Source organism: Carassius gibelio, chromosome B5 (assembly GCF_023724105.1).
Source record: "Carassius gibelio isolate Cgi1373 ecotype wild population from Czech Republic chromosome B5, carGib1.2-hapl.c, whole genome shotgun sequence".
NCBI classification, from domain to species: Eukaryota; Metazoa; Chordata; class Actinopteri; order Cypriniformes; family Cyprinidae; genus Carassius; species Carassius gibelio.
Window position 1 is genome coordinate 35,661,681 of NC_068400.1, and position 27,732 is coordinate 35,689,412.

Genomic DNA, 27,732 nt, shown 5'->3' on the forward strand with positions numbered 1-27,732 from the left:
GTTATAAAATTTAAAAGATGATAAACTATATCAGATGTTCTTAAAAATGTAAACGTCGGACACGACAACTTTGTAAATACGTAATAACTAATATTTTAAGATAGATAAATGTTTAGATATTTTGTGAAAACAAAGAAATAATACAACATTTCAGGGGCCCATGCTGTCGAAGACCATAATTTCTCACTGTGTTGTTTTAAAAGTAAACGTAGATCAATTATAAAGACAGTCATGACAACACGCAGTTCCAGTCGTGTGTGTTTCCCGAATCAAACCTGTTAGTCTGATGAATACCTAAAGCATCTTAAACATATGTTGGTGCAGACCAGCTAAAATGGACTAAAACATGCCCCTTTCAATGAATTCTTTCTACATGTGATCTCTGGTTTATTTACCAGTGTGATGTTTAGAGAAACAGAGAAAGGAAATAGTTCCTGTGGCATCCTTGACTTTTAATGTCTAACTTTAAGTGTAATAGATGGGTTTGTATTAAGTGTAACAGTCAGAACAGAAAATGGCAGGACTCATTTTCAAGTTGAGGTAGTGGCTATTATGTGTCTTTGTGACACTGGTAGACCAGAAAAAGCTCTAAAGTGCATCACAATCTCAGTTTAAACAGTCTCTTGACAATCATTTAATCATCTTGTACTCTATTTTGTTCATGTTTTTGCCTGTTTGACCAAACTTGAGGAATAGTCTTTATCTAAAAAACAATGAAAAAGATACACGGCTGGTGGGCCGGATCGACATTAAAAGTTTTCACAATAATTTAGGAGAAAGGATTTCAATATTAGTATTTGTTATTCTGATACATATTTCTGTTGTGGAAACATATTTCCTGTATAGAAGAGTATGTCTATAACCTATTCAAGGGCGTTTAGTGCAATCTTATGGATCTTAAACGTAAACATTACAACAAGGTCACATAGTCCCTCTAGCAAATCCACCAAAAGTGGAGAAAACAGAAAAATCTTAGCACACAGTAGATGCTAATGCTTCTGACATAAAGGCCTACTCTTTAATGTCCAGTAGAAATGTTGAAACTAACGAGTACGACAAATAAAAATGTGAACATCATCATCAGCTATATGAACAAGAGCTCTAGATGTAGGGGCAATATTTTTATGCTGTAGTTATGCTGTAAAAAGTCCTATGAACAGGCACTGTATGTTTGACCACAGTCAGAGAAAACTCTTCATCAGAAAACTGCAAAACAACATGTAAACAGATCAGTCAACTATCTCTGGTAAAAATAAATAAATAAATAAAATAAAATAATATATATTTACAAGTCACACATTGACAATTTTTGTCTTATGTGCTCATTACAGCTAAAATCCTGTTTTGCCAAATGCCGTACACACTTTTGCATTTCATAATTCAGTGATTTTTTTAGTCAGTTTTGCTCACAGATAATCCGTATGCAAAAGTTATGTTTGAATTTTTCTAGAACCATTACAAAAGTGAGAACATCGTAGTTCTCAAATGTGTCTGTATTACAACAAAAGCCCATCTAACAAATCTGTCTGAAGTGGAGAAACAGATGTTTAGCACATACACACATTGTAGATGCTTACGTACACCAGAGATGTTGCTTTATTTGAGTCAAAGAAGATGGCCATAGGAACTGATAACATTCTTTAATGTTGTTGTGTTTTGTCAAAATAATAAAAAAGTTTGGTCAAATGTTTAATACTTTTTCTTAAATGAATAGGATGTGCTCACCCTGCTCTCTTTCCCACGCGAGAGTTAGCATGAACTTACAGGAGTCTTAAAACAAAAACGGCCAAACAAACAAAATGTGAATGGATTCATCTGCTATCTGAACAAGATGACTTCATCTAGTGGATTAATAAAAAATACCATTTACAAATCAACATACATTTTTTTAACAATTGTATTCTGAATTTTATATGCATTGTAAACATTTTCTTGCTATACTCTCTTTCTTAGTGATTTAGTCACGTGAATACGCAAAAGGTTATGGATAAAATTTATCTACACAGGAGTGTGGAAACTTTAACATGCTCAAACTTAAATGAGTGTGCAGCTTTCAGTGGAACCGTTTGATTTGTATTGGTTGTAATAGTTTTAAGTGTAAAACAGCCAGACTTCATTTTTGTGTCGATGCTTCATGTGATCACACTTTTTGGACAGACACAGTTGCACTAAAAGAAATATCTCGAAGAGAAAAACTGTAACTTAATTTCTTAATTTTCATTTATTCCTATTATGATGACACCACACAAAGATCACCTAAAAACGTACAGTCCAACAAACAAATTGTGAATGGCCATCCAAAATCTTGATGTGAATGGCAAAATCTGGATGTGAACCGACCCCCCAACTGAGCCTGGTTTCTTCCAAGGTTTTTTTCTCCATTCTGTCACCGATGGAGTTTCGGTTCCTTGCCGCTGTCGCCTCTGGCTTGCTTAGTTGGGGTCACTTCATCTACAGCGATATCATTGACTTGATTGCAAATAAAAACAGACACTATTTCAACTGAACAGAGATGACATAACTGAATTCAATGATGAACTGCCTTTAACTATCATTTTGCATTATTGAGACACTGTTTTCCAAATGAATGTTGTTCAGTGCTTTGACGCAATGTATTTTGTTTAAAGCACTATATAAATAAAGGTGATTGATGTGGCTAAATCTTGAGGTGTAAGAAAAATGTCATTTACAAAACATTGTGATTCTTAGATGTGAAACACCCTCGACATAATCTGCTGGCATGCAAAAATAGTCATAAATGTTTTAGTACAGCTATCTACACAAATAGTATGAGAACTGTATATTGTGTCACTTGCATAGAAAATTCATTACCAGTTTATCAGAGTCAAAAGGAAATGATGATAGTTGAAACATCCTTAGCTTGTACATTTCTTTCATTTTGATAATCTGCTGCTGGTGCTAATTTTTTTTTGAGTAAACCATTTAACATTACACGATGCCTACAAAATAATCAAATAGTCAAAGTGTATGTTTTCTGTTCTAGGTAAGAACATTTACACCACGTGTTATAGGCCGGGTAAATAATTAGAAAATAATATTTCTGTCGAATGAGAAAAGTTCAGTCATGCATTTAAGATGTAGAAATGATGTTTGCCAAACACATCCAAAGAGTTTTCTAGTCGTGTGAAAAAAGCACTTGTGTGCATAAATGATCTAAAGAAACAATGCTGGTCATCAGGTTATTTAAAAAATAATTAAGACAATAGACAGTGTGCCTTGCTTTAGTGACACACAATGTGTAATCTTTTAAACATGTTTAAAATGGAAGGTGTAATTATTTTACTGAGTTTTAGTCAAATGTATATTTGTTCATTTACAGTACACATACTATCTACAGGTTAGATTATTCAATGAAAAAATACGTACATAACACAACGTAAAAACAACAAATAAGGTTTTGCTCATAATTCAAATTTAGTTTACTCAGTTTTACTGTGTGTGTGTGTGTGTGTGTGTGGTTCAGGTATACCCCATGTTATGGGGAACAATGATGGCAATATCCAAAATCCTTGGGAATTGTTTTTGTCCCCGTGGGGAAACATGTTTATAAATCATACAGAATTAAGTATTTTTGAAAATCTTAAAATGAAAGAAATTTTGTGTAAGGGGTAGGTTTAAGTGTAAGGTTGATGTTTGGTGATGCAAAATACAATTTGTACAGTGTAAAAAACATTACGTCTACGGGATGTCCCATAGAACATGGAAAACCAATGTGTGTGTGTGTGTGTGTGTTTAGAGTTGGTTTTAAAATTAACGTGAGATTTCAACTCCTTTTAAACACCACATATTATGGATAGTATTTTCTTAACATTAAGGAATGCCTGTTTGATTTTATTAATTCCAGATAACATTCAATTATTTATCTCTTCAGCGGCTTGGTTAGTTGATGATTTAGATAATTGTCTCTCTCACTCTTTGAAATTCTCACCTGGAAAGACACCAGACATCGTCCTCCTTTTCAAATGTGTTTGTAGACGGGGAGCATGTGGCCTGTCGGTGCCTAGGTATCAACACCATATAGAGCAAACAAACATTGATCCTGTCAAGGTGTCAAAACCCTCACTTTTGCACAGCCATTTTTTTTCCCCAGGAAGAACCCAAACACCTCCCCACTGTCTTTAGGTGTGAACAACAGGCCAGAAAGGAACTTCACAGAAACCCCCCACAGCTCTGGTTACAGATACAACCATCATAAGAAACCCCCCACTGCTCTGGTAACAGATACAACCATCATATATCCAGTAATAAACACAACACAAGTCAAATCTGAGATCTCTTTGATCTTTTGATTTACACACCTCTGCCATGTCAATCAAGGGTCACAGGACCCAGTGACATGGCAACCGCTTTGACTGACAGGCCTTATAGTCATAAATCAATCCAAACTGACCATGCACACTTCTGACTACCTGTCAATCTACACGGACTGTACGGCCATAAATCAGGCCATAAATCAGGGTAATAAATCATCAAGACTTGAGATAAAGTGTATGATAGGACTACTATGCTACAGTCGAAGTGATGTCTGCAAAGAATGGTTTAAATATTCACCACCTAGCTCTACCTCACAACTAAAGGAAGGGAAGTGACAAAATTATTTTGTCAAGTTGAGCAATATAATATTTAGACAGGTTGTATTCAGATGGTTTTAATGTAATTGGCGAGGACCGCTCATCCCTGCCCAGGTTCTCATGGGATAGTCTGTGCCTGCAGAGCTGCCTGAGGCAACCTCCTCGACTGGCAGAGTGCCTGACAAGCAGGTCAATCACTGCCTCTGAATGCAGCCGATGCGATACTGACCTCCGATCAATAGGGGCAGTAGATCTCGGTTCATCACAGTAGGTGATATTAGTAGAAATGTTTAAAAAGCTCTAAATGGAACCCAGTGACCTATCTAAGCCTAATCTGGAGACATTTTTAGAGATACAGTCTATGTTTTGAATTCAAATGACTTGATTGAATTAGCAACCAATGGAAAATTCCACCTTATATGAATTTCTTACCTCAAATCAGTGATTTAACCCTAATTTAAACACCAATTTAAAGTGACAGCCTGAATGCTACCAAAAATGAAAATCTGGTCACCATTTACTCACCTATATATAATTCCAAACCTCTAAGACCATATTTAGAAAATAAAAGAAGATATTTTGAGAAAAGCCACTTTTTTTTCTTCTTTTTTTTTTTGCCAATACAATATAGTTACTGTATCAAAAATATCTTCTTTTGTGTTCCATGAAAAAAAGTCATTTAGTTTTGCAACAGCATGAGGGTGCATGAGTAAATGATGATCGATTTTTCATTTTTAGGAGAAGTAATGGAGATGGATGGTTCTTGTACCAGGCCGGGTGAAGCTGGTGACGTTTACCCTGTGAGAAGACATCTACATGGGCTGGTCAGCATTGATGATCTTTAGGCAGCTGTGGTTTGTGCGCTTCAGAACATGAGCTTCTGTCTGAAACTTCTGCAGCTTTTTGGCTATAAGATTAGCTGGCGTCAGTGTACTGGGCGTTGCTAAACACTGTTCAACTTCTTCACTTTCAGCCCGCATGAAGGTGACATTATATACATCTGAAACATAGAAAGGAAACGTGGGTAAGGTCACGTTTTACAGTACACCAGGGTATATGTGCTGAGGAGGAAGTATTGTGGGTTAAATACAAAAAAACTTCATCACAAAATTTATTTTGACAGTGAATCTCCTAAAAAAGATTCATAAACCGAGATCATAAACAAACAAAAGGGAAAATGGCAATTACGTGGAAATGGTGCATTCACACCATCACAAATCTGCAGGGAGCTCTGGCTTTTGTTCATTACAGCTAGGCTTTCCGAAACTCTGAGGACACACAGGGCCCGTTTGGGATTCGGCAAACAGGTTGAGCACTGTCAAGGTCCACAGATAATGAAATGAATTCTAACAAGGGTGCGTGTTGACTGCCTGTCTCTCAGTCCCACTCTATGAACTAAGAAAAGTGTAATGATCATACAGACATTACCTCTTGTGACAGGGTCTATCCTCTTGCCCAAGCTCCTTTCAATCAGGATGACATCAGGAGCTTCCAGCATCACTGTGAGAAAAGAGTTAAAAGACAGCACTAGAGTTTGACATATCCTCTGGGGAGTGATAGCGACTCAGAGAAGGATATTTGGCCGATCTCATTATCGAGTTCTGATTCAAATCTCTTGTTTTTCAGTTGGGAACAAGAAAGTGTTTGGACAACATGCCACTAACCAACATGATCTGGGGTGATGCCTGCTTCCTGTAGACATAGTGCCTCTTCTAGTGTCTTGGGAATGGCTTTCAAAACCCGGCCCTGGAAATACAATGCATGTTACACACATCCTTCTCTTGAGTAGGAACAAACAATCTGCTTTAAACAATAACCCAACTCTCTGGTGACAGAGTCCAACTCTGCTATTAACACAGCTGAAACCTTGCATTTTGTCTTAAACACACACACACAATTTTTCTGTTTACATTTCTATAAATGCACTCGCTTTTCCCCACGGTCAACTACTGTGCTTAAATTGTTGTTTAAAATTGTTTTCATATAAGCAAAACAATATTCTGCCTGGAAAAATACTTTAAAAAACAGTAATAGGCTTTGAATGAATAATATTATATGAATAATTCATATAAATTGCTGCCCTGTACCAGTCTAAATAATGAATGTATAAATTGTTGTATGAATAAGGAGTAAAACTGGCCCATATGGGGTCTCATGCAGGGAGGCAAATGGAGGGTTAAATCCATAAAAACCTTGAAAATGTGCCTAATTCTCCAGCTCTTTCCACACTTCTCACTTAGCAATAAAAATAACATAAGAAGAAAGGAAACCGCATGCATATCATTCATTAGCTACAAATCCATAAAAAAATCCTCCTCTCTAATAGTCTCCTAAATCCCAAGGCTTGCTGTGCAATGGTGCGGTAAAATAAAGAACAGTCAAAGAACCATCTCCCAAAAGTGCTTGTTAGGGGCCAACTTATTACTGCAGCGAATAATCTTAAAATAAATAAATATATGCAACAAACATTTATAGATCTAAGTATTATCAGAGGAGCTGTGGGTTTTTGCTGCCGAGTTTCGAGTGTCTGTTTGATATCAGCCTTTGTTTTTTCAGGCTTTGATCTTTAACGGCAAACCTATACTTTGCTTCACCTGATCTCAGCGCGCAAGTTTCCTCCCACTTACTTTCCCATTAAGCATTTGATTGCCTCTGTGGCTGGGAAGCCCATGAGCAGGGCCTGACTCACAGATTGCTTGAAAGGCCTCTAGCCTACACAATATAACTGCCATGAATATAGGAAGGATATAGGGAAATACAGGGTGGATGTAAATCAAGAGGGCTCTTGATTTACAACTGTCAGTACACTCAGGTTCTTTACACTGGCATCTTTTATTTTATGCAGAACCTTAAACGTCAGCATTTCTAGAAGAACATGCTGAAATAATATTTATTACAGAACACACAGACATCAGCTGAGGATTAAATACAAATAAGCAACTGTAGACTTTCAGAAGTTTGACAAGGAGACCGACAGGTAGAGTCCAAACTTGCTTCAGTAAAACTTCTGTACACTCTCTCTGCACACATTAACTCCTGCGCACACACATACATCTGAACACAGAGCCCCACTGCGACTTGTTTCATTCCGTTTCATCCCCACATCAAAAGAGGCCGTGGTGCAGTAGCAGTGGGCTCAGACAGAGACCCCAGGACTGCAACATCTGCAGTGAGGCCAGCTATCACAGAAGGGACATGCATGGAGCAGATGTCACCAGCCAGCCCAACAGCAGGCAAGGCAGGGGAGCAGAAGTGGCGCCCTGACATGTCACTCACAGACCCCGACACGCAGCTCCTCCACACAATAGACTGACAATATGGCAGCATGAGTGGCTGCAAAACACCCCACTTGACTTTTACAATTAGATCTCAATTAGTTGTTCACTTAGCTGTTAACCACTGATTACATGGTTAATTTATGTTTTGTGCTAGTTTTTTAATATAAAAAATTAAATTAAATGCCAAAGAATGCAACAGAACCCAGGTCTCATGATTTTTTTTAAATTTTTTATTTATTTGATATGGCATTTGAAAAATGCTGGAGAAACAATGAGACACATCAGTTATGGCTTCAGAGAATTCAGCTTTTGCCATTACAGGAATAAATTGCATATTAAAATGTATCAAAATAGAAAATAGTCTATTTATTTCACAATATTATGTTTAAATATGTTTTGATTAAATAAATGCAGCCTTAAATTGCATTAATTCTTTTATTGTTGCTTATTAACTAAATCAGAGTATTATATTTTTTTAAAACATGTAAAACAGGTAAAACATGTCCGTAAAGTATTATCTGCAATGCATTGTGTTCTTAAAAAGTTTCAATATGATTTCATTCGCAAACTTTCCTCGTTTCTCCCTCAAAATAGAATCCCAGGCGCTATGCAAATTCAAACGGCATAACTTTATTTGGAGGCCTCATTAGGGATCCAGATGACTGTGACATGCGCCCCATGATCTTTCTTTCTTTCTTTCCTTCCTTTTTTTCTAATTTACTTTAGGGTCCATCTTGTTTTCCACGACTGAAAGGCACTCATTAAATTGACATTTTACTTTAAATCACTATTCATTACCTATGCTCCCTCTCTTCATTTTCCACAAGTCTAAAGTTTTACAAACAGCAGCCTCATGAGAGAACGAGAGAGCGAGGGAGAAAGAATTAAGACAGCTTGAGAAGCAGTGACAGGCAGAGATGAACTAGATGACCTAGATTAGGCATGATTAACATTCATTGTTGCTTAATTTGGAAAAACAGGTAGACAAGCACACACACACGTAGGCATCCGTGGCAGAGCAATTAAGCTTAGCTGTCTAGGCTCCAGTGGTGATGTGACATGTCAATCATTCCATTCTTTGGCCCATTTAAGTGTGTGAGACCATGAGATGAAGGCTCCTCATGGTGAGCCAGAGATTCTTTGTCAGGTGTCTAAATCTACAGAGGAAAAACTCTACCTCAATCCTCCGCTCATATGCAGATCAGTCGGAAAGAAAAATAATTAAATAACCTGATAAATACTATCAGACAGTTTGCCTGAAGGGATAAACATCCATTACTAGATTCAAAGCAGTCGCTAATCACAAACTACTGAGATTAAAAGGTGAAAGTTAAAGGATGCCAAGCGGAAAAACTTTCACGATGGGATTCTGGGCTGAGTAAAGCCATTTGCGGAGTTTAGAGAGGAATAAAAGGAGATGCTGTTTGGAGTCGGACGATTTACATATTCCTCCGTGCGGCCGCACAGAAGAAACTGACACTTCAGAGAAAGACACGATCAGGGAGACCGTGATTGATTGTGTGATTTGATGGAGAGATGAAAGGAGGAATCAAAAGGGTGCGAGATCTGAGAGTGTACGTGAACGGACACCTCAGCGGTGAGGCTCTTAAGTGGCATTAGTGCTGAGATCACATGTAACTGACAGCCGGTGAGGGGCCCTCTGGTGATGAAAGGTTTCCTCAGAGAACTCTCACCAGCAGTCTTGCATTCCCCGAGACCCATCCCAGCAGTCCTCAAGGGAGGCGGAGAAACACATGTCTAATTATTTATCAGAGAAGGTTGAGTGTAAATAAAGAAAAATTACAACAAATTATTTGGGCATCACGCTTGTAAAAATATACACAGTTCAAAACGCGGAGGTTATGTGCAAGTTGACGATGAAAATCTGTTTCTCACACTTTCTTTCCCCCCCACATTTTAGACAATTTGAGTCAAACGCTCAGTGTAATTTTTTTTAAATTAATAACAAAAGAAAAAAGGGTAGAAAAAAAAAAAAAAAACACACCCGTTGAACACAGTCTAGTTTTGACAGGCATCGCTGAATCAACTGTCTCCAGTGGTCTTTAGGGATCTTCTATCAGACCAACAAAAGAAGTGAGTAGATGTTTTATTAAAATTCAATTATTCACCTTTTTTTTTCTAATTATTATTATTTTTCTAAATCAGATCCTATATATTAATATAATGTTAAACCAACATCAACAAATCAGTAAAGTCAGACAGCAAATGTAAATTTTCTTTTTAAATGTAATAATAAATAGCAATCGTCAGAGTAAAACAGAAATATAAACCAACTGTCCCGTCATTCGTGTGCTTCAAGCACGAACTTCTAAACCTACCTGAGATATATCTGTTCTATAGTAAATGACTGTCGGTGTCCACCAAAACAATACAATTATTATTAAACAAATTCAAATATGCCGTTGAATATCTAATTATTTATGACATCCTCTGCTGCTTTCATCTCACTGTCCTTTGTGAATTTTGTGAAAATGATAATAATTGGAATCTTTTGGATCGTTCTATTTTAAACTCAAGGCCACGGCGAGTTTAAGTGAGAGGATAATTAGAATAATTAAACCATTGGGAGGCCCTTTTCCTAAGCACATCTCTCTCTTTTGCATTAGCATGATCAGACTTCAGACAAAATCAGTTCTATGTCTTTACAATACCACAGAGACAGCAATTACTGGCATCCAGTGTAGCAAATGCTGACAACATTACCTTTCCTACTTATACATCTAAAATGAATATCATGATCAAGCCATTCCAGACTACTTTTCCTTGAAGATAGTTTGCCATTAAGCAGTAAACATGTTGTACACACACGCTTACAAACAGATCCCCTCTTCTAGACCTCATAAAATGACAATTCTATTCATAAATGTCTATGATAAACATTATAGAAGTATGTGTGTTTTCAAGAGAAAGGACAAAGACTGCGAAAGATAGACTCCACCTGTTTTTTCTCTTGGTACTGCTGTGCAGCCCTGTCACTGTCATCCTTTAAGACATCACTAAAAGTTACGTGAATAGCCTGTGTGTGCTCACACAGCAAGAGGACAATCTGCAGCACCATATAAAAATGACAGACATGAAAATACTCTGAACAGATAACGCTGTACAGATGACTGAAGCAGTATTGGGATCTCTGAGGCCTGACTATGGTGAACATCAGAATGAAATGTAAGTCTGATTGTTATGACAGGTGTATTTATAAATAAATTTCAAAACTGAAGTTTGTACAAAATAAACAAATGTAATGTTATTTACAGGGAGAACAGCACTAGCAATGCTGGATGACACTTTAAAAGACATAAACGAGTTAAAAATACACTAGAACAGTTCGATTGTAGCAAAGTTCAAATTAATTGAACTACTACTGAAATGATGCACTTACTGTGGTTCTCTTCTCGGATGCTGGAGGACCTAACGATTTGATTCTTGGCACTGGAAAAAATATATTTATTGAAATTAATGAACTGTCCACAATTCATTACTGACATAAGGCAACTTTATAGTCAGTTAAATCTAGTAATGTATTTCTAGCTGAGATCAAAAAACATTTCTATAATGATGTTAAACTGCCTATTTTTCTGAACAATGTTAAATGAGATGGAAATTTACAGCTCCTTTAACTTTACGCTTTTTTATATCATGTAATACTGCGCCATCTTGTGGTAAAGAATATATTACCATAAGATAAGAATGTACAGTATAACCTTAATACTATCTGATTTAAATAATAATTAAACAAGAATAGTAAGGATTTACCAATAGTACAAATACAGAAAAAAACATTACCAACACTGTCCTTTTTCAAGAAGTTAATCAGTTATTGAAAGGGGTCCTCTGGTTTGTCCACCATCAAAATTTTCCCCAGTGTCTGCAAATGTATCATTTATTTGATTAAAATTGCCTTCATAAACTTGTTAAAAATTTTCTAGTTAAATGTCTATACCTGGACCAGGTGAAATATGTCATGTTTCTCTGCATAAATGGTTATTTCAGGTGGGATTCTGAGGGGCCGACTCGTCGCATCCATCACTGAAGAACACTAACGTTACACGACACAGAGAGCATACCAAAGACTTTGACGTCTGTAAATAACTGTAAAAACGTGAGTTAGTTCACAAAGACAGAACTTCAAACTAAAAAACACATAAAATAATCTTTTATGAGTCTGAACGTGTAAAAAGCGGGAAAAGACTCTTGAATTTATGTAACATTAAACTGAATAAGGAGGTTTCTGGGGCAAGGATGAGACGTGTTTTAAGACAAAATACCAGTGAACAAAATAATTTTTGGATTGACAAGCGGAAAGAAACGGGAACCACGTAGTCAGTCACTTGATTAAAAAGGAGTTACAAATTAATAAATATATTTACTGTTACCTTGGCTTGAAACGTTAGCTGTTGCTAATTAATTGTGCGCATGCGTTTGTTGTTGTTACTGTTTGTTGCCAATGGTAACTTGGTCAGCCAATCACCATCACGAGAGATCACAAGCATCATACTCTTGTTACTGAGCAACGCAAATTAAATTACACAGAAACAGTAGCGACTTTGATAAACCGTTATAATACGTACTAAAACAGGTAAGTTACATAAATATTAAGTTACATGCGATGAATACTATTTCTTTATACAATATGTTAAAATCGCTCATCTTCTTTAGAATGAAATTCTGCACTAAGTTCTTATTCTGCACTTAAATACCGCGGTATCCATTTTAAACAGGTTACTAACACTGAGATGACTGACGTCAGAGAGCAGATACTTTCCGTTGAGCAGAAGTATAAACTTTTCAAACAACAGCAGTTTATATTTATAACGGCTCTTGAGCGCTCGAGGGAGAACGCCAGGGACAAAACTGAGCCTGTCTCCACCGTGACACAGGTGAGGATTTACACACACTTTCCAAAGTGATCACACTTTACGGTGTTATGATCAAAGATTCTTATAATTTCTTACAGCGTCTGCTAAATGCCTCAATGTAAATGTAAAATTACACAATAACCACACTATTTTTTTAATGTCTTGAAAAAGGTCTTATGCTCAAACAAGGCTGCTTTTATTTCATACAAATACAGAAAAACAGTAATGAAATATTATTACAAGTAATTATTTTGGGCATTGTTTAAAGCAGCCAATACTACATTCTTCAGTGTCCTCAGAAATATTTTAAACATGCTAAATTGGTACTCAAAAAACATTTCCTATTATTAATAAGGTAGCTGTGTAATGTAACACCTTACTGACCCCAAATTTTCAAACGTATAAATTCCACATAATATTATTGCTTATTTGTTGCACTAAATACAAACTAATGTAATCACATGGACCGTAACACTGAGCTTAAGTTTAACCTTACTAGTAAATAATGATTTTCCTCTATAGGTCCAAAGGTACATGAATCACCACTGCAGCAATTCCACAGACAGACGCATCTTCTCACTCTTTTTGGAAATTATTTCTGATCTTGAAGGTATTTTAAAACATCTGGAGACCTCACTGTCAAGCAAAAACACTTCTAGTGAGGGCCTGAACACTTGCAGGGAGATCCTGAGCCTCAACAGTAACATCAGTGAGCTAAGAGCACAGTTAAGTGACGGGACAAATCACACTAGTTATTTAAATTTATATTGAATTTATCCAGCATAAGGATGCTATAGTTTATTTTGCACATTGATTGAAATCACATGGTACTTCACAGCTACCCACACAATGAAATCAACCGGCTAAGCTGTGATGAAGCAAGAAATTTCTATGGCGGGATTGTGAGTGTGATTCCACTGGCTCTAGACCTCCTCAACACCTACAGCAGAGGAGGTGCTCAACGTGTCACTCCAACAGCTACAGAAACATCTCAACAAACAGTTGCAAAAAATGCAGAGATGGTTGAAGGCCTTGATAAAGATACCAGTAACAAACTGAGTAGATATAAAGAAGGTGCAGGTGGCTGGCATGCTGGAAAACCAGCCTGGAAGCCACCGGGAAATACAAGGAGATAAAACACTTCTTTCAACACTTATGCATGTATTGCAGTGAGCGGTCACACAAAGTATTATTAAAAATACAATTACCATTTTAAAATCGATGACTATGACAAAAATGTGCAAAACATATATTTTATTTTTGTTGATCATAGCAAGTAGGACAACACAAATCTGTTTTCTCAAATTCAAAATAGTCTCTGGTTACCGGTTACACCCGTCACTGTCTGGTTGTACCATAGTTCAGATAACTTTCAACTTACAACTTAAAAGGTATTAATTCACCCCAAAATGAAAATGTTGTCATTAATCACTTACCCCCATGTCGTTCCAAACCTGTAAAAGCTTTGTTCGTCTATTTTGGAACACAATTTAAGATATTTTGGATGAAAACCTGGAGACTTGTGACTGTCCCGTTGACTGCCAAGTAAATGACACTGTCAAGGTCCAGAAAAGTATGAAAAGCATCATCAGAATAGGCAGCCTATCTGCCATCAGTGGTTCAACCGTAACGTTATGAAGCGCCGAGAATACTGTTTGTACATGAAGAACACAAAAATAATGACTTTATTCAACAATTCGTCTCCCGGGTCTCTCCGTATCACCATAGTGCCATTTTGGAAAATATAAGAGCGTAAGCTGCCTGTGTTCAGTTCATATTCTCCAAAATGGCGCTACCGTGATGCATTAATTGGGTTTTCTTCGCGTACAAAAAGTATTGTCGTCGCTTCATAACATTACGGTTGAACCACTGATGGCAGATAAGCTATTCTGACAATGCTTTTCACACTTTTCTGGACCTTGACAGTGTAACTTACTTGGCAGTCAATGGGACAGTCACAAGCCTCCAAGTTCATCCAAAATATCTTAAATTGTGTTCCAAAGACGAATGAAGCTTTTACAGGTTTGTAATGACATGGGGGTTAAGTGATTAATGACAAAATTTTCATTTTGGGTTGGAGTATCCCTTTAAGGTGATGGACAGACTTCCTACTTTTTTCAGTAAGGCATTTCGTGAAACAACAAAATGTTTGAGAGGGCTTTTGGTATAAAAACAGAAAGTAAAGTCTGAGTGACAGGGAAACGAAGCACAAGCTGAAAGACAACCCTCGTAGTGAACTGTGATAAGAACGGTCTAAACAGAAAGAAAAATAGCAGTGATTTCCATAGTTTTCAATTCTTATTGTAAACTGAGCCATTTCCCTAGCTGGCAGGCTTTCTTTGCACTTCACATATTCCAACAGCACTTCACATATTCCAATTATATCCTGCACTGAAAACAAACCCTTGGGGCAAGTTTGTTAGAAAGAGACAAGTATATTGCTCTGCTAAGGTTCAGCAATCTTAAGAAGGCCTGAATTAAAAAAAAAAAGAAGAAGTGCTTTTACTTCAGCCAGCTGCAGCCCATTATAAGAAGCCTTTTCTTTGCAGATGGGATATGACCTGTGTAAGACAAAAATGAAAGAATATAATAGAGGGACATAAGCCTTCTGGCTTATAGCGAGCAGCTTCCTTTCAGAGTTTAGTGTGTCAAACTATTGCAGTGGCCGTATTTTGTACGCATTTTGTCTATTAACACAAGAGCATTCACCCATCAGACACATCTTAGACCAAAAATATATTCTCGTTGCACAACAGGTCTAAACTGGACAAATGCACCTACAGCAGCCTGGCCTGTGTTCTATAAGGCTCTGACGGTCCTGCAAAGCAGCAATCTAAATCAGATTATTTTTCCCATCACCACTCATACCTTCGAGCTGGCATGAAGTGTTAGCTAAGAAGTATTGCACTGGTGACTGGGCGCTACAATCCCAGTGGAGAACTTAATGCATAAAAATAAAATCTATGACTAGAAACACAACACAAGACTTGCTTATTCTTTATAGCGAAGCCCACTGCTACGCCACATACACGGCTCGCATCAGCAAAGAAATGTGATTTTTTTTTTTTTTTTTTTACTCTACTTCACCTATTTCACATAGCTTCTTTTTTTTGTTTTTTCACATTTTTTAATCGAACTGATTGGTTGGTTGGCATGATCTATTTACAATGCTGCATTTGCAATGATCACACTCGGTAACGTGCAATGTCTGAGTCATATCGGTGGAAATTAACAATGCTCATCTCGCAGCAACTTTTAGGGGGCATTTTGCACGGACAAATGAAAAGAGGATTGGAAACCGAACGGTACTATTACAAGAGCAAATACAGTGATTAAGTCAAAACATTTGCTGAAAAGTACAGTGAGGCCTGAATAACATCCAACCACCACGCAATATAATCACCACGGATGCTTGCTAAATGCTAAAAAAAAAAAAATACTGAATTACAATGAATTCATATTAGACAGAAGGTAAGTGAAGCTTTTTTGAGAACAAAATATTATCTTGCCACTGTGATGACTACATGGCAAATGCCAATGACAACCTTTTTCTTTTTTTGGCGTTTTGTAGTACAAGAGCTTTTAAAATGAACTAAAACTTTACAAACCACTCTAACAAAAAGAGCAGTGCATTCTAATACTGGGTCCAAAATGATCCTCTTCTAACTGCAGGCAATCATGTCAGCAGTGTACAATCAATGCTCATGGTGGGTCTCGTTGTAGTCCATGATTCTCAGATCCTGCTGCCTCCTCCGCTGAATATTATATGCCCGGGGTCTGTCCATGGGCTGCAGGTCAACCTGGTCAGTAGCCTCTTCAAGCTCCACACTCTCTGTGTGGTCTGCAATTTCCTCAACCTTAACATCCTTAGAGAGGCAGGTGAAGGCGGCCGGCTCACCATCGTAGTGGCTTTCGCTCTTATTTCTAAACATCTCTCTGGCTCGTTTACCCAAAAAGCTTCCGGTACTGGGGTAAGAGCCAACTGCCAGCGGGGAGTCGCAGGGGAGGGCGGGAAATGAACGCGTAAGGGCGGAAAGATCTTCTTCCTGACTGCCATTAATGAATGCTGTGGGTGTCTGAGGAGACCCAGCAGATATTTCACCATTGACACACACGTGCATGCCTTCCTCTTTTTTCACGGGGTCGGCTGATAGAGACGGAGCAGATGGGCCTGTACTGTTGCCATTTGGCCTGAAACACAAATGGAAATAGAATTCTGCTACACTTGCAACAACCCATCATCTTTCTATTTTATATTCTGCCCTGTAAAGTCATTTATATAATGCATTTCAATACACACCATTTGTATTTGTAAATCAGTCTGTGGAGGAGAGCCATGTGTACTTGACAATATGGAACATACCTCTGGTTGGGAGGACTGTTGGGCTCAGAAGTGGGCTCGGCTGGTGATTTAGTGTTCAGGTTTTTGAGCTCTATCTGGCTATAGAGCTCAAGTAGCTCAGATTGTAATGCCTGAGTGATGTGCTTCTGAGCCAGATACCGGTTTTCTGAAGCCTGCAGCTGCTCCCTATAGGAAACAAAAAAACTGAGATTAAAAGAACCTGATGATCCATATTTTACAGATCAATACAGCAACACTTTATTAGAGCTATTATTTGCATCATTAGCAAAAATGTCATAATTAATACATAACGTAAGTAAATCATAAAAAAGTATTTAGCCATTTAATTATTTAAAAATAAAAACAATCAAACTAAAACAATTATAATATAATAAAATATACTATAATAAAATCCCCTGTGTAATAAGAATTCAGACTTGAGGTCATTGTACCCTGAAAAAATTCAGTTCAGGTTCGATATTTTCAGTTTTCCGCATCCGTAGCAAGCATTTAGAGAGGCGTTTTGACAGTTCAGAGGCACGGTACAAGCGAACGCCAAAATCCAGAACAGCGACTGTCAAGTTCTTTCACTTTGTCTTGAAGCACAAAGCACCATAAAGATCCTTGCACACCGAGTTCACAGAAATTGGGGGTCTTCTTTTTAAAATGTGGCTCTAGTATCGCTTGCAAAGCATCAAACTGAGCCACTGACATCCTGGCGTAAACTTTGAATCACCCGTGATAATCCCGCTGCTCCTGAGGAAGAACTCTCCTTCCTCTCTTTTTCTCAGTATTGGATGGACCCAATACTGCCTCTCTTTTTTTCTTTTTAAGAAGCGAGAAGACACAAAATCATCCTCACTACTAAAAGACTCCATTTGGTGCTGTTTTGCAATTTTTCTTTTTTGCAAATTTCGGATTCAGTGTGCAGAGACCTTTAGAATCAAACCAATATCATAAAATGAATTTAAACTTTCAACAGGACAATAAAGGTGGAGGTAAGCTCATACATGGCCTGGCTTTTGACATTTTCCAGCAGTTTCTTTTGCTCTCGGATGACTTGCTCTTTCTTGGGGAGTTGGGTCTCCAGGTCTGTGATGCGCTGTTGGGCCGCTTCAAGCCTCTGACTCTGCTGCAGAGAGCTCTGCCTCAAACGCTCAACCTCACGCAGTGAAGATGCCTGCAGCATATTCAGCTCCTAACAGTCACAAGTGATCAAGTCAACAATCAGCATATTTTTCAGGTAAAAGAATGAATCACATTAGCCACTATTTTATAGAGTGCTTTTAAAAAATAAAACTGTCACAAACTAGAGATCCACTGGTTTACGCTATGATGCAAGTCATAAGTCAGTAGTAGTTAATAATCATTGCCTACCTTGTTAACCTCAGGCCCCAAGCGGTCGATCTCCTCCACACATAACTTGTTTGCTTCACCCAAAAGCAGCAGCTGCTTGTTCAGGAAAGCCATCTGCTGCTCCAGGTTTTCACTACTGTTCAGCTGTGGTTGGATAAATAAGGAACCCAAATGAAAATTAAGCTAATCAATAAATAAGGCCCATATTTTTTTGCTTTTACAATTTTGCTTTCAAAGTGTGATAGTGTTTTATGTGGCACATCTTTGTCATAAACAAGTCTTACCTTGATGGACAGCTGGCTGAGCATATGTCCCATATTACACACTTTGTTATTGGCTTTCTGGAGCTCTGCCTCCATTTCTCCGACCTTCTTCTGATTCTCTTGCAAATCACTCTGTGAATGATGCCACATAAAACATTAGTAATTAACACATTAGTAATTAACACAGAGCACACATGCTCTTCTACATTCCAGCAATGAAATGGCAAATGCTGACCATTTTTATGTGCTGTATTGTAAACAAGATTAACTGTAATTGTTCATGTCCCACAGCCCTGTGATCACCTTTAGCTCCTGCATCTTTGAGTAGAAGTCATTACGCTCCTTCTGTAGCTGCTGGATTTGAGTCTGCAGTTGTTTCACAAGAGCATCTCTGTCTTCCTGTATATGCCTGGAGCGCCTCTGTTCCTCTTTCAGACTTACCTGCACAGTCTTGATCTCAAAGTCCTGAAGTTTGAGTTGGGTTTTCTGCCACACACACACAAAAAACACATCACTGGAAAATCACTTGCATAAAGCAACAACTTAAGAAGGCTTTTGTTTCAAGCGTGAGAAGACTTTGAAGGGTTTTAAGTAATGTCACCAGTCATGCCAAGACCTGAACACTTTCACATTTTCTGCACTGATTATAGAGGAACATGTGAAGGATTCAGATTCAAAAGTGCCATCTGATTTTTTTTCTTCTAAAATCAGTATTTTCCTCAAAAGATCCTATTCATTGCCATTTAAGAGAAATTACTGAACCTACACAGAGAAGACTGATAAAAATGCTCATTTTAAAGAAATTTTCAAATGACACTTAGAGGCATTTGTATCTGCACTAATTATTTACAGAATTCTTTGGAACGGATTTTTAAAATGCGATAAATGGTGCCAAAAGTACTTTTGCTTATTGGGTTGTAAAGTGTGAATAAAGTAAAATATTTAATGAGTATGCAATGAACGGGGTATGTATCGAACTTTGTGACTGATAAATTACCATGGAGTTGTTTTGCTCTTCCAGTGCAGTAGTGTTGACGATACGTCCAAACAGACGGCGGTTACGAAGTGCATGTTGCTCTCTCTTGTGTCTCTCATACAGCAGCTGGTTATGCAGCAATAGCAGCTGACTGCGCAACATCCCCAGCTCATCTGACGCTGCCAACACAGGACCTGGAAAATACACTGCAGTCAATTCAAATGCACCAGAACAGCGCTGTAGTTTAAATGTGTACAACAACAACAAATGTAGAATTAAGGCTGCAGGATATAGGAAAAACCATGATTGTTTATGGAAAATACAATAAAATAACAAAAAAATAATAATAATTGTGATGCTATACTAAAAATCTACAGAGATTATTGCTGTTGAGCTTATCATGACCAACAACACTGTTTGAGGATTTTATAAAGAATGACATAAAAAAAGAAAAAGTATTTAGAGGAAAGGGACAGGAAAATGGAAACAAACACAGGAAAGCTGGAGGAGAAAAGCTGGAGGACACAGGCGTCTTGAGCATGGAGAGCCTATGAATTAGTAAAATTACCAAATACCTTTTCCTTTATTGCTATGCTGTTTACCTCCAGAGTGTGCGTCTGCTGATTGGCTTTGAGAGGACAGAGTTCTGCAAGAAAGCAAACGGACACTCTTCTGTCAGATTTCCTCTAAAACACTTTCAGTAGTCATATTAGTAAGAACAACAGAAGCGTACCTCTTCAGCACTTTCTCATGGGTGTCGTGACCCTGCTGAATAACACGGTCCAACACCTCCAAAGGGGATGTGGCAGAAAGATCCTCCCCTTCTAGTTCCTCTTGATGCTCGCTTTCTTCTTCAGCCCTTCGGATAGCCTCTGTGGTCTTCCGCTCCAAAAACAGAGATGCCACTTTGGGCAAGGCGAGGTCAAACAGTGGCTCATAAGGCATGGAGCCCTTCGTCAGATCAGACAGAGAACAGTTACTGCTCTTTCCGTTCTCGATGGGGGTGAAAGTGGGCCAGAAGGACCAGGGTTGCTGCTCTCCTCCTTTGGCAGAAAATTCAACCCTGTTGGGTGTGGACACTAAATTCTGGTCATAGCTGGGGTGAGACGAGAGAAGGGTGTCCAAGGAGCCTGAAAAAGAGGAATCCAGGCCTGGCCTTGTTCCAAAGTCCAGTCTCCCAAGAGTCAGACTCGAAATCTCCTCATTGATGGTATCTTGAAAAAAAAAAAAAAACATTGGAGAAGCTCATTGAAAGTGAAGGCATGATTAACCACACTTTTAACGTGTGGGACTTATTGTTTCACATGACGTCACTGCTCTCACCATCCTCTCTTCCCACATCTGTCCTCTTGACAATGTCAGAGAGCTGTGCCAATGACACCGGAATCTTGGCATCACTTGCACCTCCTAAAAGTAGCAAAAGTAAAGTGCGTGTCAAACTTGTGTGTGTCAGTTACTAAATGAAATGAGACTATAAATCTCAGCAGATATTCTCACCGTTGTTATTAATACTTCTAGGTGTGACTTTCCTAAGCTCTTTGCCCGTCTGAATAACCTGAATAGATTTAGACAGAAAAACTGTTTTATGAAAACACTCTCACAGAAAACGTTTAATAAGTAATAAAGCAAATGCTTTATGCATTCATGTACCTTAGCCTGAGTACTGCTGGTGTTTTGGGCAGGCTGCCCCATTTCCTCTGAGAGTGATGGGAGAGGAGATGACCCTGAGGGTGTGGAGGGAGATAGGGTCCATTTTCCATCCCCTGTAACAAAAATAACCCCTGAAGCCATGCAAGGGACCAAACAAACAAGCAGAACCTTTTTGCTTTCTAGACTAGAATGCATTTGGCTGACCTGAAGTGCCGGGGATTCGTCCTGAGAGGTGGGAGGCACTATGTGAGATGTCAGAAACTGTGGTGGGGGACATTCCTCTAGAGCTGGGAGGGGTGGTCATCCCACACACTGAGGAAGGACTCCACATCTCCTCCTTCGTCCCTGAGGAGTTCATCCTATCACTCTATTGATGGACCAATCATAAATTCATTCAGTTAGGGGTTACATACATGCTAATCCACATTTAGAGGCTTGTTCTAATTTTCGGAACAATATGGATCTACTTTTCTACTAACTCATTGCGATTTTGTTTAATTGACATATTGCTTGTATTTACAATCTTCGCTCATTTGACTACTGATGGTTTACTTGTCTTCGGTGGGCTTGAGGACTTTTACTTGTTACTGTATCTACTTGTTATCGGGATATGAAATTACTCATAAAATATGTTGGTCATTTCACCTAATTATTTGGAGGATTCTTACCTGATGGTTGGGGGTCTGTGCACTGGAACCTGAGTCTTGGGTTACAGTGAGATAAGGTAGTGACAGAGAAAGAGACTGACGAACAGCAACCGTTGGTGTGACAGATGTGATTTCTGTTAAGAGAAAAAGTAGTTCAGATTCACAATCAGTAATCACACAGTAAAACAATAATAATAATCCTTAATACACAAAAAAATTATAGATTTCATAAATTTGTCTCCTTTAGGTATTTGGTAAGTTTCTACAGTGTTTTTGTACATATTTGTATGTTGTATATATGTATGTGTGTTTTGATAATTGGTTCTTAATTAGTAGATGGCATTATCTTGTTTGTTGTATGAGGTGCAACTTATGTTTTTTTTTTTTTAAATAATAAATAGTTACTGATGAAGACCCGTTTATGCAAATGCTTTGGTTTCGATTTTCACAATAAAACACTTTGTGGCTGGATTTCCCTTCTCAGGGAAAAGATTTAAAGACAATAACTACACAGGACATTACTCATTATTTAGTAAATATAAATCATTTTACCATGGATGCTGAGCTCTGAGCATGATCGGCTATGGTCTACAGGGCGCCGTGGTATGTGATCTGACAGAGAGGAGTATCCTTCTTCAGATGATGCCTCCTTAGAATCCAGTGAAATTTTGGCACATTCAATCACAATGTCATGAGGCTCAAACCTCTTCCATCTACACACAGTTAAAAACAGTAAATCAGGAAAAATCATTTTCACTGAATCATGTTATGATATAACAGAAATCATAATATTTCATTTTACATACCTAATTGGATCAACCTCATATTCTTTGGTTCCAGTGATGAGCTCAGGATGTATCCGTACATACTTTAACATGGGCTGATACAAAAGGATTAGGACATTTTTGGGCAAGTGTTGGAATGGTAATAACAGTTTTGCCACTTATATGAAGTGACCAATCTTAAAATTGTGTGGAACGAAAGATAAAACCTCACCTTCACCACTTCCTCAAATGTGTCAACATTTTCTTTCATACTGTAGTGGGCACGCAAGTACGAAATGAAATTACAGGGATACATGCCATATAAACGATGAAAAAGCGAGTATACGCTGGCATGCAGATGGACTGCAAACACTCCGTGAGCATGACCTACAGGACACATTCATAGAATGAGTATTTTTAGAACAGATACTTAATAAACAATTTATTTACAAAAGACAGAGATTTTTGTAGTGTTCTGCCTGAGTACCTGGGTGACGTTTGTTCCAGGCAGCGAGCCTTCCAAAGATGTCAAAGTACTCGCACAGAAGCTGTTTACTGGTTTGAGGAATCATGGGTAATAGAGCGATCAACACCAGCACACCAGTTATGAGAACTACAACATCAGAGTCAGCCTGGAAAGTGAAAAAACAAAAATAAAAAATGAAAATTTTAATTTATTACTACTACCATTCAAAAGTTAAGGTTCATTGAGGCATAAAAAACACCAAAACAATACTTTTCTTCAGCAAGGATGGATTAAATGGATTAAGTGGAATAAATAATCCAATAGGGTCATTCCATGTCAACCCAAACTTTTGATTTTGTTTATTTGTTCCCTGAAGAAAGATAAAAATTAATAGCAACGAAAGCCATAATATTAAATGTCACGGATGTATATTTCCAGAGTAATCCACTATTCTGAGATTCAAAGCCAAATTTGCTAATACATGCGTGTCCTTCTTAAAAAAAACTATTGACAAAATCAAACATTAGAGCTAGGGAGTTTTCTGAAATTTGCTTAATTTTACACAGAATGACCTAATAGAAAACATTGGTTTAAATTGTAATAAATATCCCCCAATGTTACTGTATGTGTGTGTGTGTGTGTGTGTGTGTGTATAGAAGACAATACAAAAATATCCCATATAAAACAATAAAGAATTCCATTTCTCAAGTCAGAACAACCCACATGCAAGTCACTATCTAAGTTCAAAGTCCCATTTGTAACCCTATCACACTTGACTGACTTTGAATTTTTGGTACCTTGAGGCATTTGATCAGCGAGGCAAGCAGAGGGAAGCGAGCGATCCTGTGGATCCATGGCGGCTGCTTGCGAACAATATGGCTGAGAAGGGTGATGGTGGAGAGACGGCAGCTCTGCTTGCCCATGCATTCATTCATCTTATCTAAAAGATACTACAAAGAAAAATATCCAGATGATGTTCTGAAATCCATGATGAATCAATCACTATTAACCAAAGTGTATACTGAAGACTACTAGTCTAGTGTAGACTAGTCTTCCTTCACCTTATCATGGGGCTCCCTGACAGAAGACAGGATGTCCACAGCTTGAGATGAGCTTGTCTCCAGGAAATAGTCCACAAGGTTATTCAGCAACACAGTCCCTTTATCTGTCAAAAAATACATATTAAAATTACTTCATGTAGCACCACAGTATCCACTGAACGTAAACAGCGTATGCAACCTGCACCTGTCGCAAAAAGTCAGTGACCTCTCTTGTAAAACAGATGTTTTTTTGTGATTAACTATATAAACTCAATCCAAAAGTATTGTTTAGTGTAAAACTTGTTGAAGATTACCAGATAGGCTGTTGATTAATTAAATGTAAGCCTTTTCCTCTAAAAAGCTGTTTATTCATTGCTGTGAAGCCTCTCCTCCATTGACATCCATTAAAAAAAAAAAAAGGCCTCTGGTCTCCTTTCCCAAGTACTGCCAGACCGGAAGCATGTTTCGCCAGTACACTATTTTGGCTAATGGTTGCAGGCTTGCCTTCTAGTGGTTTTAAGCATACGCTGTTTATGTTCAGTGGGTACTCTCCAAAATGGCGCTATGGTGACACAGAGGAGATGGACGGTTTAATAAAGTCGCTATTTTTGTTTTCTTTGCATACAAAAATTAATCTCGTAGCTTCGTAAAAATAAGGTTGAACCCCTGATGTCACATGCATTATTTTACCAGTCTCCTTGCTACGTTTCTGTACCTTGATCGAGGTCATTACATTACTGTCTATGGGAGGGTCAGAGAGCTCTCAGAATTCTGAAGATGAACGAAGGTCTTACGGGTTTAAAATGACATGAGGGTGAGTAATTTTTGGGTTAACTAACCCTTTAATTAGTGAAAGTTCAAACACAAGTTGGACACACATATTGGTACAATTTTCTCAATTTGACCCATGCACTCGAGAAGTTATGTGAACACAAGAGCTGACTAACCTGTGCTGAGTGTTTCCTGCAGCAGGTTTTTGACCTGCTCCAGCTCATGTAGGTCAGTGGACCCCAGAAGAGGGACGAGGTCAAACACATTTGGCTGGTCTTTGGCCATAGCTGTGCAGGACAGTGGGCAGGACTGATGCCTTCGTCACAGCATAAACCGATGCCCTGTGGTGTCAGCATGGGGTGTGTATGCATGAACTAGTGACAAAAATGACAAAACACAATCACTGTTAAAAAAAAAAATAATAATAATTGTAATAATGTGAGTGATGTCACCTTGCTACCAAAAACACTGTCTGTGTCTTTAAATCTAGCAATGTGCCAGCATAGACAGTGTTTTGGATAGCTGTGCATTGAGTAGCTGCAAATACTGCACTTACAAAAAGTACTTAAGTGTACCAGTTTTACATATGTAATATGGAAACACTGCGTTTTAAGACAAGAGCCAAAGCAATGTACTTTTGACATGCACCATGAACATTAACAATGCCAGTACCATGTTTTCTGACATTTGCTCTGCTATATCATTGCTAAGACCTTTTACAATGATTAGGCCTATACTTCATTTTTTGGACATGCATATATATACACACAGATACACACACTCATATTTATAGGGGTCAGTATGTCAGTGTGGTATACATAAATACCATGATGCATGAACATGGTATTCAGCCAGCACCACAGAATAACCATCTGATACCATTACTCCATACCACAACAGTAATATGTCGCAAGTAATCTCAGCAATCCATTCGTCTATGATACCCAAAAAATGCTGTCAGTTCACTAGGTGTTGAAACGCAAGCATTATGAAAATCAAGTAGACTGTCGTGTAGGATTCATACTGTATAACGAAGAAAGTTGAACTGAGAGCCTTTATAAAGACTGCAGGCAAATTAAAAGCAGCTGGACTCTTGACTTCACGGATACCTTAACATAATATTTATCTAAAGACCTTTAACTGTTTCCCTTAGTCTCACGGTAAGTGTTAAACTCAATCGATAAAGCAAAACAGTTCTTGTAAACGCCATGTATTACGTGACAGCAGCGCATTCATCACTGCTGATAAGAGAGCTTTAACTCTGCCTCACATCTATGACACATTTTGCCATCTGTTTTTACTAAAACCCGACTTTCTCTACGACAAATGTGGCACGTTAAACATGCACCAGTCGCCTCAAAAACAATTTATTACCGTACAGAGTGCGAACTTCAAACAGTCGCCATCTTGAACACCTCACGACCTTTTACACTGCTGAGCTGTTTGCGCAGATGAAAAACTTAATATGCGCTGTGATCCCAGCGAAAGTACAATCCAAAGCTGAGGGTTTATGGGCTGACGTTTAATTATAGAAAGGATACTGACCGACTCTTCTGTCTCGCTGTCACAAGATCACGGCATGAGTGACAGAAAGGTGTGAAGTGCTGCTGTGCAATGAGAGCTAGCTAAGCATGTAGCGGCTTCAGCGTGACAGAAGCTCACAGCGCATGCGCGGAGCTTTAAAGGACAAACATGTTTATTCGCAAATAGGAAACAGACTAGAATTTTAAAATTGATTAGCATATAACTAAAAAATATATAATTCTAAACGTATTTCAACATACATTGACGGTGCACATGGTAAAAATGTAAATAAATAAATAAATGTACACCCTGTTAATATAACCACCACCATCATCATCATACAATAGTAGAAGTGCAGTGTGTGTGTGTGTGTGTGTATAAATATATATATAATATAAAAATAGACATGAAGTATATATGTGATTTTCATATATTGAAATAAATAAAACAACCATAATAATAATAAGAAGAAGAAGAAGAAGAAGAAAAAGAATGATAATAGTTTACTGGCAGATATTATTAATTAATAAATATAGTGCAAAATATGAATGTGTCAAATTAACAAAAGTACCTGATGTGACCAACTAAGGATATAACAGATAAAGGAACTACTATCATTCTATAGTAAAATTACTATAATTATATTTTTCAATTTCTCTTTCATTAAGTACAAACAGAGCAGTCTGTATTTCACTGGGCTCCTCATTTACTAATGTGTGGGTTAATTATAGCCTGTTAAAAAGCATTAATTAATGTTGTGAGGTTGCCAATGCATGTCTGATTTAGTAGCTAGTTAAAGGGAGAATATTAGAGAGCTGTTAGCAAAACTTTCCGGAAAGGGCAGCAATCAGATAAGACCTTTACAGCAACAATGAGCACTGGGGACCTGATCCTGAGCAAAGACCAGTCAGATAAAAAAAATTGGACACTGAGACTGACCAGGTGCAAACCCAGATAACACTCCAACTTCAGGCTGATATGCCTAATATATAAGGTACAGTATGACAATGGTCTGAGTGCTGTGAAGCCAGCAGTTATCTACAATGAGCCAAATTTAATTCGTTTTTGATCACTTATTCATCATGCATACTGTATACTCTCACCTCTATATCCCCTGTTGCAATGCAGTAATGGTCTGGCAAGACCCTCTGTTTATCAAAGAATCCTGACAATATGTATCACCATT

At 37.9% G+C, this 27,732-nt stretch overlaps 2 protein-coding genes and 1 pseudogene across 5 annotated transcripts; 1 reads left to right on the forward strand and 2 right to left on the reverse strand.

The window, feature by feature from the left end:
* LOC127957946 (adenylate kinase 8-like) overlaps positions 1-12,228 on the reverse strand; it is a 33,931-nt pseudogene extending 21,703 nt beyond the window's left edge.
* Positions 12,229-12,239: 11 nt separating this feature from the next.
* LOC127957947 (sperm acrosome-associated protein 9-like) lies at positions 12,240-13,951 on the forward strand. 2 transcript variants are annotated; one of them, XM_052556676.1, is made up of 4 exons: positions 12,240-12,467; positions 12,610-12,768; positions 13,270-13,472; positions 13,586-13,951. In XM_052556676.1, the coding sequence occupies exons 2-4, from the start codon at positions 12,625-12,627 to the stop codon at positions 13,881-13,883; spliced, it is 645 nt and encodes a 214-aa protein (XP_052412636.1). In that variant the 5' UTR covers positions 12,240-12,467; positions 12,610-12,624; the 3' UTR covers positions 13,884-13,951. The 2 variants fall into 2 exon arrangements, with proteins under 2 accessions (XP_052412636.1, XP_052412637.1); XM_052556677.1 differs by having other exon boundaries at positions 12,240-12,768.
* Positions 13,952-13,986: 35 nt separating this feature from the next.
* Positions 13,987-26,684, reverse strand: LOC127957944 (hamartin-like). Of its 3 annotated transcripts, none has more exons than XM_052556674.1 (22): positions 26,568-26,684; positions 25,199-25,396; positions 24,273-24,376; positions 24,009-24,161; positions 23,233-23,377; positions 22,978-23,132; positions 22,788-22,861; positions 22,534-22,694; positions 22,003-22,115; positions 21,539-21,701; positions 21,335-21,447; positions 21,182-21,239; positions 21,008-21,091; positions 20,418-20,898; positions 20,260-20,330; positions 19,706-19,878; positions 19,012-19,194; positions 18,730-18,840; positions 18,467-18,589; positions 18,100-18,287; positions 17,111-17,275; positions 13,987-16,938 (listed from the first exon to the last, which is right to left on the reverse strand). In XM_052556674.1, exons 2-22 carry the CDS (start codon positions 25,305-25,307, stop codon positions 16,443-16,445), a joined length of 3,423 nt encoding a protein of 1,140 aa, XP_052412634.1. In that variant the 5' UTR covers positions 25,308-25,396; positions 26,568-26,684; the 3' UTR covers positions 13,987-16,442. The 3 variants fall into 3 exon arrangements, with proteins under 3 accessions (XP_052412634.1, XP_052412635.1, XP_052412633.1); XM_052556675.1 differs by lacking the exon at positions 26,568-26,684 and adding an exon at positions 26,397-26,524 and having other exon boundaries at positions 20,287-20,330; XM_052556673.1 differs by lacking the exon at positions 26,568-26,684 and adding an exon at positions 26,397-26,523.
* Between the last annotated feature and the right edge of the window lie 1,048 nt (positions 26,685-27,732).